This window comes from Choloepus didactylus, chromosome 9 (genome assembly GCF_015220235.1).
Source record: "Choloepus didactylus isolate mChoDid1 chromosome 9, mChoDid1.pri, whole genome shotgun sequence".
Classification (NCBI taxonomy): Eukaryota; Metazoa; Chordata; class Mammalia; order Pilosa; family Megalonychidae; genus Choloepus; species Choloepus didactylus.
Window position 1 is genome coordinate 22,998,335 of NC_051315.1, and position 12,129 is coordinate 23,010,463.

Below are 12,129 nucleotides of genomic sequence, written 5' to 3' on the forward strand. Positions count from 1 at the left end.
CCGCTGCAGCCGTGGCCTGACGTTCTGCTTTGCCATGGCTGTTTAATCACTCACTCTCTCGTGACCACAAATAAAGCATGAACAAGAAAAAGAAATCTCAAACTCCCCATCAAAGAAACATTTCCCTGAGGCAAGAGGCATCACTAGATTCCTAAAAATGAGGGTATCTGCTTCAGCTGCACCCTCAGTGGTGGGTAGGCAGAGGGAGCACGGGGGAAAGGAGAGGACTGGTCTGGTGCCTGGGGTGCTTACGGGAGAGAAGCCTGGGGAGTCCCTGCCGCTCGGCACTCACGGATGGCCCCGCTCGGCTTTGCGCTCAGCCATACAAACCTCTTCTTTGGCTCTTTTGCTACTACCTAATACTATTCTGTAAACAAACTGGAAATCCAAGTTGCAAAAAATATATATAATAAAAGGATAAGGAATCCACTTAGCCCAATGTGAAACACTTATTGGTTCTTACATAAAAAAGATGTCAGAGCAGAGTCCTGGCTGAATAGCTGGAGATGGTCTTGGTCCCCTAGAGGGAAACAGAGACAGCCAGCAAACCTCTACACGAATTAGCAGTTACTGAGCATTGTAGCCTGTGAGTCAGTAACCAAAAGAGCTGTCAGTGTCTTCACACAGGCATACATTCTGAGGAAGCTGTTTACTCATCTTGTATTTGAAAAAACTTAGCTGGAGCAGCCAGTTCAAGCATACCTCACGGCACAGACTTCACAGGAGCAGGCAAATGCTCCCAAGTCCTTGAGAAATAGCCACCAGCCGAGTGTGAGTGGCTTGGTGATCTGGGAGCTCTGGAACAACACTCTCAGTCTCTGATCCATGTTCCGAGCTTGTCTGCATGTCACCCTAAGTTAACACAGACCCTGGGCATCAAGGCCTGTTTCCACACAGCAGGCGCTCCACGGAGGCCTGTTACTGCAGCTCTAAGAATGATTTCTAAGAATAGAACAAACCGGAATGTCTCTCCATGACCTGGAACCCCTCGGATCCATTGCTCACAAAGAGATGAAGAAGGGCTTTGGGGCTCTGGAGTCTACCTGCATAAACTCTGGGAAAACAAAACTGGGGCCCCGGCTGACTTGGGAACTGGGTTTTCAGGGCCCAGATGACCCTCAAGTCAGGACAGCACAGATTATAGTGTGCAACTGTAAAAAACTCAAAACTGGCTATGTCTTAAATACAGACATATCTTTAAAAAAGGTCTTCCTCTGACACACAGAGGGCTGAAACGGACGTGCTGTCTAATGCTGCTCCACCACAAAGGCACTGGAATTATGTCTTCCTGCAATACGACGTGCGAAGAACAGTCCCATTCTATCCAATGCGTTTAATGGTAATGATGAAAACTGAGCCAAAAATAAGTGTTTTTAAAAATCCTATCACAACTGTTGAATCTACAAAGATCTCTTCCCTAAAAGAGCTTCATTGTCATGTTCAGAGGAGAAACTGGCTCCCCACAATGAACACCCGTTAGGTGTTCTTGATATTTTTTCAAAGGGACAAGACTGGTTTCCCAGCTGCGGCTCTTGTCCTGCTGGGCTCACAGCCGGGGGGTCACACTGTGGCCAGAAGGGCCGTGAGATACCCTGACCAGATAAGGGGTCAGGCAGATTGAAAACACAAGGGTACGCGCTGCCACACCACGCTGCTCCCCTCCTCCCCCATCACAGCCCAGTGTCCCTGTCCCAGAGCTGCCCTTCTGACGATTGTCCAGCAACAGAGCCGCAAGGTGCGGAGCACCAGGTAAGGAAGTGCCTCCTGAGCAGCACGGGGCTGCTCCCTAGTTGAGGCACATCAGAAGTGCCAAGAAACACTCCACTCAAACTCACGCCTTCTCCAGAAGAAAGCCAACCGGCACCAAGAGCACAGTGAGAGGATCAGCATCTGAGCCTCCGTGTCCAGCCTCCACCCAGACCCGAGTCAGTCGAGCCTTTCTTCCAGAGGGGTCACAATTTCCGTGGTACACTGGGCCCTTTCCCATGAAGCTGAGAAGCATCTGGCAGACTCTGCGGGATATGGGTGGACAAGGCAGAGTGTGGGAGAGGCGCTGCGTGGTGCGGGCTGGGGTGCAAGCCAGCCAGAAGACTGTGGCTGAGGCCATGGTGGAAAGTCCCAGGGGCAGGCCCTGTGACGATGGCGTCCTTGGAGACCCCTGCTTTGGCAGAGGAGTCAGCACTGAAGGAGAGCACATGGAGAGGAAATGGGACAGGGGCTATAATGCCCAGAGAGTTCGAGTTCATGGCCCCAGGCAGCTTTGGGCTGCTGGACTTATAGGAAGGAGACAGCAGGTTTAAGGGAGAGGAGCTGGTCAGCAGCACAGCCCCACTGGTTCCTTTTGGCAAGGAGGTAGATGACGTCACGCTGCTCACCAAGGTGGGCTTCAGTGAGGAGGTCAGCAACTTTGCCACTCCTTGGGTCCCCCCACCAGAATCTCCATTTGGACCTCCCGGAGGTGCCACCAGCGTCAGCTTCTGGGAAACAGGTGGCTTTTTCACTGCTGAGCTTGGGCTGGGCCGGGTGGTGGGCTGTCCTGCAGAGGAAGGCTGCACACCTGGGAGCAGGTTCCCGGAAGCGGAGCCCTGGACTGGCACCCCTCCGGAGGGAGAGTTGCCCGAAGAAGCCCCGTGTTTGGAGAGTGAGCTGGCAAAGGGACTGTTCCTGTAGGGTGGTCCTGAAGCGCTGGCCGCATGCTGTTTTGCTGCATGGCTCAGGGGAGTGGAGGAGGAGGCTAGGTTCTTATGGGAGCCGCTGCTGGGGACTGGCGTGGCCCCCGAAGAGGCTGACGTGGAGGGATGGAAGCCCTGGCCTTTGGTGGCCGTCTTTACCAGCTGGAGGAGAGAACGATGACACTGCGGAGTGGGAGCCTTGGGGCCTTGGAGCTTACTGGCAAGCGGGGCTGGGGCAGTGAAGCTCTTCTGCTGTTGAGCGCCTGCGTGAAGGGCTTTAACTTGGGGGCCAGGGGCTGGAGCTGCCACCTGGGGTCCGTGAGGCGTCCGTGGCAAGCTGTGGTGCTTTGCCTTGGGCTGGTGCACCTCCGGCAGGCTCTTACTGACGGGAGCCTGACAGCACAGCTCTTTGTAGCCAGAACTCTCTGTTTTTTTCTCCTGAGAGGACTGCCCCAGTGCCAGAGCCTGTTCAGCCAGAAAATTGAGGGGTGACTGCAAGGAGCTAGAGGGTGGTGGAGCAGAAGGGTTGGGCTTTGGAAAGTTCCTTTTTTCTTCTGTACATGTAAGACCTGCGGCTTTTTCTACAGGTACTTTTGAGGGCAGAGGCGATGTGAACTCAGAGCCCCCACTTGTTCTGCTGTTCAACGCAGCCAGCTCCTTGGACACGGCTTCCAACGAGGAGGCTGAACTCTGGATTAAGTCTTCGTCCAGCGAGTCCTCCAGGTGGATGGGAGCAGGACTGGTGAGGCTGCCAGGGGCCTGCGATGAGAGCTCCCTGCTTGGGGCCCCGATGCTCAGGCCTCCTCCCTGATGTTCTGAAGGCAAAGCCACAGGGCCACTGATCTGGCCCGATGGGATGGAAACCTTTTTATCAGGCTTAGTGGATGATTCCTTCACTTTGATCTTTGAAGGGACCATTACTTTCTTCTTGGTCAGGATTGATGTCAGGTGCCTGTGGCCTCGTCTGCTCTCCTTGAACAGAGTCCTGGCCTGCATCCAGCCTTTGGGCCACAAAGGTTTGACTTCGGTGTCTAGAAACGCCTTCACGTAGTCCTCCAAAGACTGTGCCTTGCTCCTCTCCAGATCATAGCTCTCCAGTTTTAATTTCACCACTTGGCAGAGCAGCTCCCTGATCTCATCATTCCATTGGAATTTCTTCCGGGGTCCCATGAGCTGCCTGCCCCCCTTTTCTTCATCTTCTTCCTCGTCAGAACAAATCCGTTCTCTCTGCTCCTTGTCTTTCTCCTCTTCCAGCATCTTAGCAACCTTTGCTTGTGTGTGTGCCTGGCATTCGTCCTGGTACTTGGCCATCTGCTCTGGCATCGCCCTGCCAATGGCTTCTTTCAGCTTCTGGAGAGGTTCCTTCAGACGCCCGCCCTGCTCGTAGAGATGAAGTTTCCGAGCCCGTTTGACCAGAGTGTCCTTGCTGCAAGGTAGGAACGAAGCGAGATAGGCATATACTCCAGAGCGGATTTGGCTGCTCAGCTCCCGAGTCTGCACCTCTATGTCGAACAGGAGGCCGTTGATACCCTGGGTGAAGAACTTCTGTGTGCTCTCTCCCTCGGCAGCACGGGCGGCCTGAGCCAGTTCCTTAATGCGCTTCTCCAGGGGTGCTGTCAGGCCTTCGGGGAGGGCAGACGGCTGCCTGAACTCCTGGTCCAATCCCACCCCGAGGGAGTCGCTTTCATCGTCCATGTCACAGAAGGGGCTTCCTTCTGGAGACTCACTGAGCAGCTGCTCCAGGTCCAAATCAGTCAGCGAGTCCATGGCAGTGGCCGCCTGAAGCAAGTCATTGTCAGAAGTGGAGCCAAAGAGGGAAAGCAAGGGGTCGGAGGTGCCTTCCGATTCCCGCAGGCCATGTGCTTCCGCGGACGAGGCCATCACAGACTTATGCTCCTCATCCCTCTTTTTCTGAGCCTCTTTCTCCTTCTGAAATTTCTTTAACATCTCTTTAACGCTTAAAGCCCCAGAATATTTCTTTTTCTTCTTCTCCTTATTGGCATTGAGGGCTGTGAAGCCGGCTTTGGAAAACTTGGACTTTTTCGATTTCTTCTCCTTGTCATAAATGTCATCTTTTTTCTTCTTCTTTATCTTCTCACCACCTTCCTTCAACTTCCGCTTCTTTGGGGACTTTTTCTTCTTTTCTTTAATGAAGTCATCCTCAGATTCTGATGCTTGTCTAAACTGCAGGGTTCCTGAGTTAATGTAAAATCCTCCATACTTTGTAGTCAAAGAAGCAGGAACAAGCTCATCATATGCCTCAGAGTTATCGATGAAGGAATCAGATTCATCATAACCATACCCCATGTCAATCAAGTCCTGCATTCGGTCTTTTCTACGTTTCTTTCCACCATATTTTTCTTCAAATTTCCGGGCAAGGGCCTCCACTTTATGCCTTTCCTTTTCTTCATCATTGAAAGGATCCAAGAGGTCTGTCTTCTGTAAAGAGTCCATTTCCACAAAAAGTAAGTCATGAAAGACTCCCGCAATCCTATTCATAGAACCTTCACTGACCACTCAACACCTATAAACTTGTCTCCAGGCTGCAGGCCTCTCACTTTCCCTCGTAGATTTTTCACCAACTCTGGGTAGAAGAACTCTGGGCAGCGCTTGTGATCTGGTTCAAAGAGGGTGAGTGCGATTCGAACAGCTGCATCCGCCGGCTCCGAGTCCTGGTGCTGCTCTGCTCCCCCAGCCTCCTCCTTCCGGGATTTCTTCAAAAATGCCGGATTCAGAGAACCTGGGAGAGAGGTGAACTGGACTCTGTGGGGCTCCGACATGGCTACCGACAAGTCTTGGTGGTTGTCACTGCATGGCTTCTTTGTCCCCGGCGCCGGCTACAGCCCCGCGGGCCACGCGCGTCCCCCTGCGGCTGTCCTCATGCCGGACCGGGCCCCCGGGCTGCGGCGCGGCTAGCGACCGGCTCCCGAGCCATGGCTCCCGGCGGGCGGCCGGCCGGCGCCGCGGCCCATGGCCGGGCCCACGCGCGCCGCCGGCGAAGGCGAGAGCGCAGAAGTGCCGCCTCGGAGTCCGCGAAGCAACTCCGGGGACGGCGGGGCAGGCTGCCGGCGGGCGCCCTGGAGGAACCCGCTGCGCCGGACCCGCGCCCCGGACCGCTCGCTGCCCGAAAGCCGGCTGCGAGGGCGCGCCAGAGAAGCCAGGCGGCGGCAGGACGGACCCCCTCGCCCGTCGACGAGCGCGGCCCCCGGTCCCCAGCGCCGAGACGAAGAGGGACCGGGGCCTCCTGGGCTGCGGCCAAGCGGAGCCCGCCGCTCGCGGGACCCCCGGCTCCGGTGGCGCCGGCTTCCGGGCCGCACCGCGGTCTGTCAGGGGAGCTCCGGGCGCAGCGACGGAGCCGGTCGGCGCCTCAGGCTCGGGAATGGCCCCGCGGCCCGCGCGCGACTAACGGCCGAAACGGAAGCGCCGGAGGGGGAGGGCGCCGGTGTCCAGGGCCCCGGGGAGCGGGGCGGGCCTCAAGGCCGGCTCCCTCGCACGCTTGGCCGTCCGCACCGTCGTCGCCACCGCCGCCTCAGATCGCGGGTGTTTCGTTGTCACGAGCCGGAGCGGTGAGGAGAAGGCAGGGAAAGAGCCGGGAGTCTCCGGGATCCGGCTCGCGGAGACCGCGGCAACCGAGTCCAGATTTTGAATTTTGTTAAATGCTTTTCTTGCTTCAATTGATATTCTCATTTGGTTTTTCTTCTTTAGATATTTAATATGGTGGATTGCACTGGTAGATTTTTAGATCTTTATTCATCCTTTTATTCCCAGTATAAACCCTTCTTGTTCATAGTGTAATATTTTTAATTAATATTTTATAATATTGCAGCATTTGATACGCTGATGTTTTGTTGAGGACTTTAACTCTCTGTGTGGGGTATTAGTTTGTAGTTTCCTTACACTTTCTTTGTCTGGTTTGGTATTAGATAATGTTGGTGTACTGGTTTGGATGTATTATGTCCCCCAAAACGCCATTATCTTTGATGCAGTCTTGTGTGGGCAGGAAATGTATTGGTGTTGATTGGGTTGGAGACTTTTGATTGGATGTTTCTGTGGAGATGTGCTCACTCAGCTGTGGGTGAGATCTTTCATTGGATAATTTCCATGGAGATGTGGCCCTGCCCATTCATCATGGGCCTTGATTAGTTTACTGAAGCACTATATAAGCTCACACAGAAGGAGCAAACTTGCTACAGCCAAGAGAGACACTTTGTAGAACAGACAGGAGCTGAGAGAGGAGTTTCAGCTTACAGAAACATGTTGGAGACGGCCTTTGAAAGCAGACTTTTGCTCCAGAGAAGCTAAGAGATGACAGATGCCCCCAAGAGCAACTAAGAGTGACATTTTTGAGGAGCTGAAGCCTAGAGAGGAACATCCTGGGAAAAAGCCATTTTGAAACCAGAACTCTGGAGTAGATGCCAGCCACATGCCTTCCCCGCTAACAGAGGTTTTCAGACACCATTGACAATCCTTCAGTGAAGGTACCTGATTGCTGATGTATTACCTTGGACATTTTATGGCCTTAAGACTGTAACTGAGTAACCAAATAAATCCCCTTTTATAAAAGCCAATCCGTTTCTGGTATTTTGTATCCTGGCAGCATTAGCAAACTAGAACAGTTGGCCTCATAAATTTTGTTGGGAAGTGTTTCTTCCTTTTCTGTTCTGTGGAAGAGATTGTGTAAAATTGGTATTATCTCTTTAAATGTTTGGTAGAATTTGCCATTGATATAATCAGTTCACTGAGGTGGGACATTCCCTTTCAGGGCTTAGGCTTTGAGCAGAAGTTTCAAGTCCAGTTCCTTGCCTCATGTATGCCTATTTCCTGGCATGACATTCAAAACATTACGGCCTATGTACTGGTTTGGATTGATGGAAAGTCCATGCACAGACAATGCTTGAATAAATCTAAAGGATACAGAAGAAAGATGATGCATTTAGGATACATAATAGAGAGATTGATGACATCATCCAAAAGATAGACAGCTTTCTAGATCCAGTGCCTTATAAGGAAGTGCATAGTTGTGGACCATAATGTCTAAGAGATATTATGCTTCTGGAAGCATAATTTCCAGGCCTAACTTTGTTTGTATTTATCATGAGGCTGTTGGATTCTTGGACATAACATAACCTGGTTACATGCCAGATACCTCCTCCTCTGGGTATACCTCATCAATCTCAGAGTTATGTAATTCACATTATCACTGCTAGATTAAAATACATGGTATTTTCAGGCCTAAATAGCCTCCTCAGTCTATCACAGCATGGTCAAAGTATATTCCTAAACTTATTGTTGAATTACAATAAAGGTCAGTTGTGCGAACATCTCTGTGAATCGTACTAACAGGCTTTTAGCAGCTAAAAGGCTTATCCTGCAAACTCCCAACCATTAGGGCCTATATTAAGAGCTGATAATCTCCTGGGTTTCTTCAGTGTTGCCTTGCATTTTACTTCTACCCTTCAGTTCCCTCTTTGTTTCTGTCACCCAGGAATCTCCTTTTTATTCTTTGAAGTTTGGGTATGTATTTTTAAAACATTTTAATATTTTATCAGGCTTTTCTGCATGTTTTGGGGAAGTAGTCTGTGTCATGTCAATCTGTCATATTGTTGGAAGTTACATCCAGTTTTTTCTCGTTTGAGCTTTGTTAGATTAGAGAGCCAAATATCAAACTTTGAGAATTGTTTGAAAACTAGGTATATTAAAAGTGTATGTGCCGGAGATTTTTGGCAAGTAAGAAAAGGCATCAAATTGGAAAGGAAGAGTAAAACTCTCTATTTGCAGATTGCATAATTCTTAATATACAAAACCCCACATAACCCATAAGAAAACTACTAGAATGAATAAACAAATTCATCAAAGTGGCAGGCTCCATGAGTAACACACAAATATCAGTTGTGTTTCTATATACTAGCAAAGAATATTTTGAAATGAAAGTTTAAAAAAATGATGCTATTCACAATAGCTCCTAAAAGAATAAAGTACCCAGGAATAAATTTAACTAAGGAGGTGAAGGACCTGAACACAGAAAACTACAAAACGCTGCTGAGAGAAATTATAGACCTAAATAAATGGCAAGACATTCCATGAACAGAAAGATTTAATATTATTAAGATGCCAGTATCACCCAAAGCAATTTACAGATTCAATGCAATACCTGTCTAAATCCCAGCACCCCCCCCTTTTTTTTTTTTTTGCAAAAAATGGAAATTTTGATCCTCAAATTCATGTCGAACTGCAAGGGGCTTTGAATACAGAAATCAATAATGCAAAGGAAGAACAAAGTTGGAAGTCTTAAAACTTAGTACAAAGCCACAGTAATCAAAACAATGGTACTGGCATAAAAGTAGACATATAGACCAATGGAGTGGAATTGAGAATTCAGAGATAAACCATACATCTATGGTCAACCGAGTTTTGACAGAAGTGTCTGTTAAATACATTAATTGGGGGAAAAAAAGGTTTCTTCAACCAATGGTGCTGGGAAAGCTGGATATGCACGTGCAAATGAATAAAGTTGAGCTCCTACCTCAGAACATATACTAAGTTTACTCTAAATGGATCAAGGACCTAAACTTTAAAAGCTAAAGCCATGAAATTCCTAGAAGAAAACATGGGGATGGGTGGGTGGGAGTCTTTTTAACCATGGATTTGGATTAGATAAGACACCAAAAGCAAGAGCAACAGAAGAAAAAGTAGATAAAATGGATTTTGTCAAAATTAAAATTTTTTTATACATGAAGGGACACTGTCAAGAAAGTGAAAAAACCTGTGGAATGAGAGAAAACAATTGCTTAACCATGTGTGCTGGTTTGGATGTATTATGTCCCCCAGAATGCCATGTTCTTTGATACAATCTTGTGGGGCAGATGTATTAGTGTTGATTAGGTTGGAATCCTTTGATTGAGTGCTTCCATGGAGATGTGACCCACCCAACTGTAGATGATAACTCTGATTAGATAATTTCCATGGAGGTGTGGCCCCACCTATTCATCATGGGCCTTGATTACTTAACTGGAGCCGTATAAAAGCTCAGACAGAAGGAGCTTGCCACTGCAACTTACAGAGACATTTTGAAGATGGCCTTGAAAACAGAGTTTTGCTGATGCTTTGGAGGTACTAGTCCAGAGTTTGCCCCGACAAGCTGACACAGAGATTTTTGGAGAACACCATTTTGAAACACAACCTGGGAACAAGCAGACGCCAGCCAAGTGCCTTCCCAGCTAACAGGTTTTCTGGATGCCGGTGGCCTTTTTCCAGTGAAGGTACCTATTGTTGATGCCTTACCTTGGATACTTTATGTCCTCAAGACTGTAACCTTGTAACCAAATAAACCCTCTTTATAAAAGCCAATCTATTTCTGGTATTTTGCAAAACTGGCAGCATTAGCAAACCGAACACCATGTATCTGAGGATTTAATATCCAGAATATATAAAGAAGTGCTACAACTCAATAACAAAACGACAAAACACTCCACTAAAAAATGGGCAAATGACTTGAATAGAGATTTCTCCAAAAAAGATATACAACAGTCCAGAAAGCACATGAAAAACTGTTCAACATATTTCGTCATCAGGGAAATGTAAGCCAAAATTGTAATGAGATACTATTTCACACATATTCTAGTTTGCTAATGCTGCCTTTTTGAAAAACACCAGAAATGGATCAGCTTTTATAAAGGGGGTTTATTTGGTTGCAAAGTTACAGTCTTAAGGCCATAAAGTGTCCAAGGTAAATCATCAACAATCAGGTACCTTCAATGGAGAATGGGCAGTGGTGTCCAGAAAACCTCTATTAGCTGGGAAGGCACGTGGCCGGAGTCTGCTCCGGAGTTCTGGTTTCAAAATGGCTTTCTCTCAGGATATTCCTCTCTAGGCTTCACCTCCTCAAAAATGTCACTCTTAGTAGCTCTTGGGGCATTTGTCCTCTCTTAGCTTCTTTGGAGCAAAAGTCTGCTTTCAAAGGCTGTCTCCAAATGTCTCTGTAAGCTGAAGCTCCTCTTTCAGCTCCTGTGCATTGTTCAATGTGTCCCTCTTGGCTGTAGCAAGCTTGCTCCTTCTGTCTGAGCTTATATAGTGCTCCAGTAAACTAATCATGCTGAATGGGCAGGCCACACCTCCAAGGAATTAACCAGTGAAAGATCTTGCCCACAGTTAAGTGATCACATCTCCACAGAAACATGCAATCAAAAGTCTCCAAACCGATCAATACCAATACGTTTCCTGCCCACACAAGACTGCATCAAAGATAATGGTGTTTTGGGGGACATAATACATCCAAACCAGCACAACACACATTAGGATGACACTTACTAAATAAACAGAAAATAGTGGTCTTGGCAAAGATGTGGAAAAATTAGAATACTTATACACTCTGGGTGGGATTGTAAAATGTTGGCAACACCATGGAAGTCAGTTTGGCAGTTCCTCATAAAGTTGAAAATAGAATTACCATACAACTCTGTAAATCCCGTTTCTTGGTGTATACCCAAAGGCATTGAAAGCAGGGATTCAAACAGGTATTTGTATACCAGTGTTTACAGCAGCATTATTCACAATAGCCAAAAGGTAGAAGCGACCCAAGTGTCCATCAGCAGATCAATATATAAGCATAATGTGGTATATACACACAATGAAATATTATTCAGCCATGAAAAGGAATGAAGATCTGGTATATGGTATGATATGAATGAACCTTGAAGACATCATGTTGACAGAAGTGAGCTAGACAATAGAACATGAATATCGTATGATCTCACTTATATGAAATACCTAGAAGAAGCAAATTTCAGAGGGACAGATAGTAGATTATAGATTATCACGATCTGGGGAGGGAAGGGGAAGCGGGAGTTATTGCTAAATGACTAGATGCAGAGTTTGTATTTGAGGTGATAAAAAAGCTGGATTAATGGATGTTGGTGTTGGTAGCATAATATTGTGAATGTAATTAACACCACTGATTTGTACACTTGAAAGTGGTTAAAATGGGAAATTTTGAGTTTATGTATGATACTATAATAAAAGGTTTTTAGAAAAGTATTTTATTTTATTCAGCAAACATTACTTTTAAACATTTACAGTGAGTCAAACTCTGGGATACCAAGGTAAGAGGTGGTTCTTACCTCAGTAAGCTTTGAGGGTAGTTCGGTATCAAATAAAATAGACAACTATAGCACTGTATGCAAAATGTTCTAATGGAGAGCTGCACAAGGTTTGATGCAGACTCATAGGAGTTGCCCCTAATTTAGACACATCAGGTCAGAAAAATGTTTTCAGAGGAGGTGATACCTTATCTGAATCCTGACAGACAAATGAGAATAAATCTGATAAAATCAGGTAAAAAGATATTAAAGGCAGAAGGAAGAGCTTTAGTAGACGTAAGGATGCCTAAATGAACTTGAAAACTGCATGCAAGCCTTGAGTATAACAGCAGAGGGTTGGGAATGGAAAAAGATAGAAACAA

General features: G+C 47.4%; 2 protein-coding genes across 5 annotated transcripts in view; one reads left to right on the forward strand and one right to left on the reverse strand.

Annotated features, from left to right (window-relative positions):
- The window catches only part of RAB3GAP1 (RAB3 GTPase activating protein catalytic subunit 1), a 169,333-nt gene that overhangs the window by 70,768 nt on the left and 86,436 nt on the right, over positions 1-12,129 (forward strand). The window contains exon 1 of one of the 3 annotated variants that reach the window (XM_037850360.1): positions 1-3,414. The exons of the other annotated variants lie outside the window; for them this stretch is intronic. The gene's annotated coding sequence lies outside the window, so the exon portion shown is untranslated. The remainder of the gene's footprint in view (positions 3,415-12,129) is intronic. 3 annotated transcript variants of the gene reach the window in all.
- LOC119544813 (ubinuclein-1-like) lies at positions 1,624-5,852 on the reverse strand. 2 transcript variants are annotated; one of them, XM_037850357.1, is made up of 3 exons: positions 5,204-5,852; positions 2,093-5,111; positions 1,624-2,002 (listed from the first exon to the last, which is right to left on the reverse strand). In XM_037850357.1, the coding sequence occupies exons 1-3, from the start codon at positions 5,450-5,452 to the stop codon at positions 1,953-1,955; spliced, it is 3,318 nt and encodes a 1,105-aa protein (XP_037706285.1). In that variant the 5' UTR covers positions 5,453-5,852; the 3' UTR covers positions 1,624-1,952. The 2 variants fall into 2 exon arrangements, with proteins under 2 accessions (XP_037706285.1, XP_037706284.1); XM_037850356.1 differs by having other exon boundaries at positions 1,888-5,111.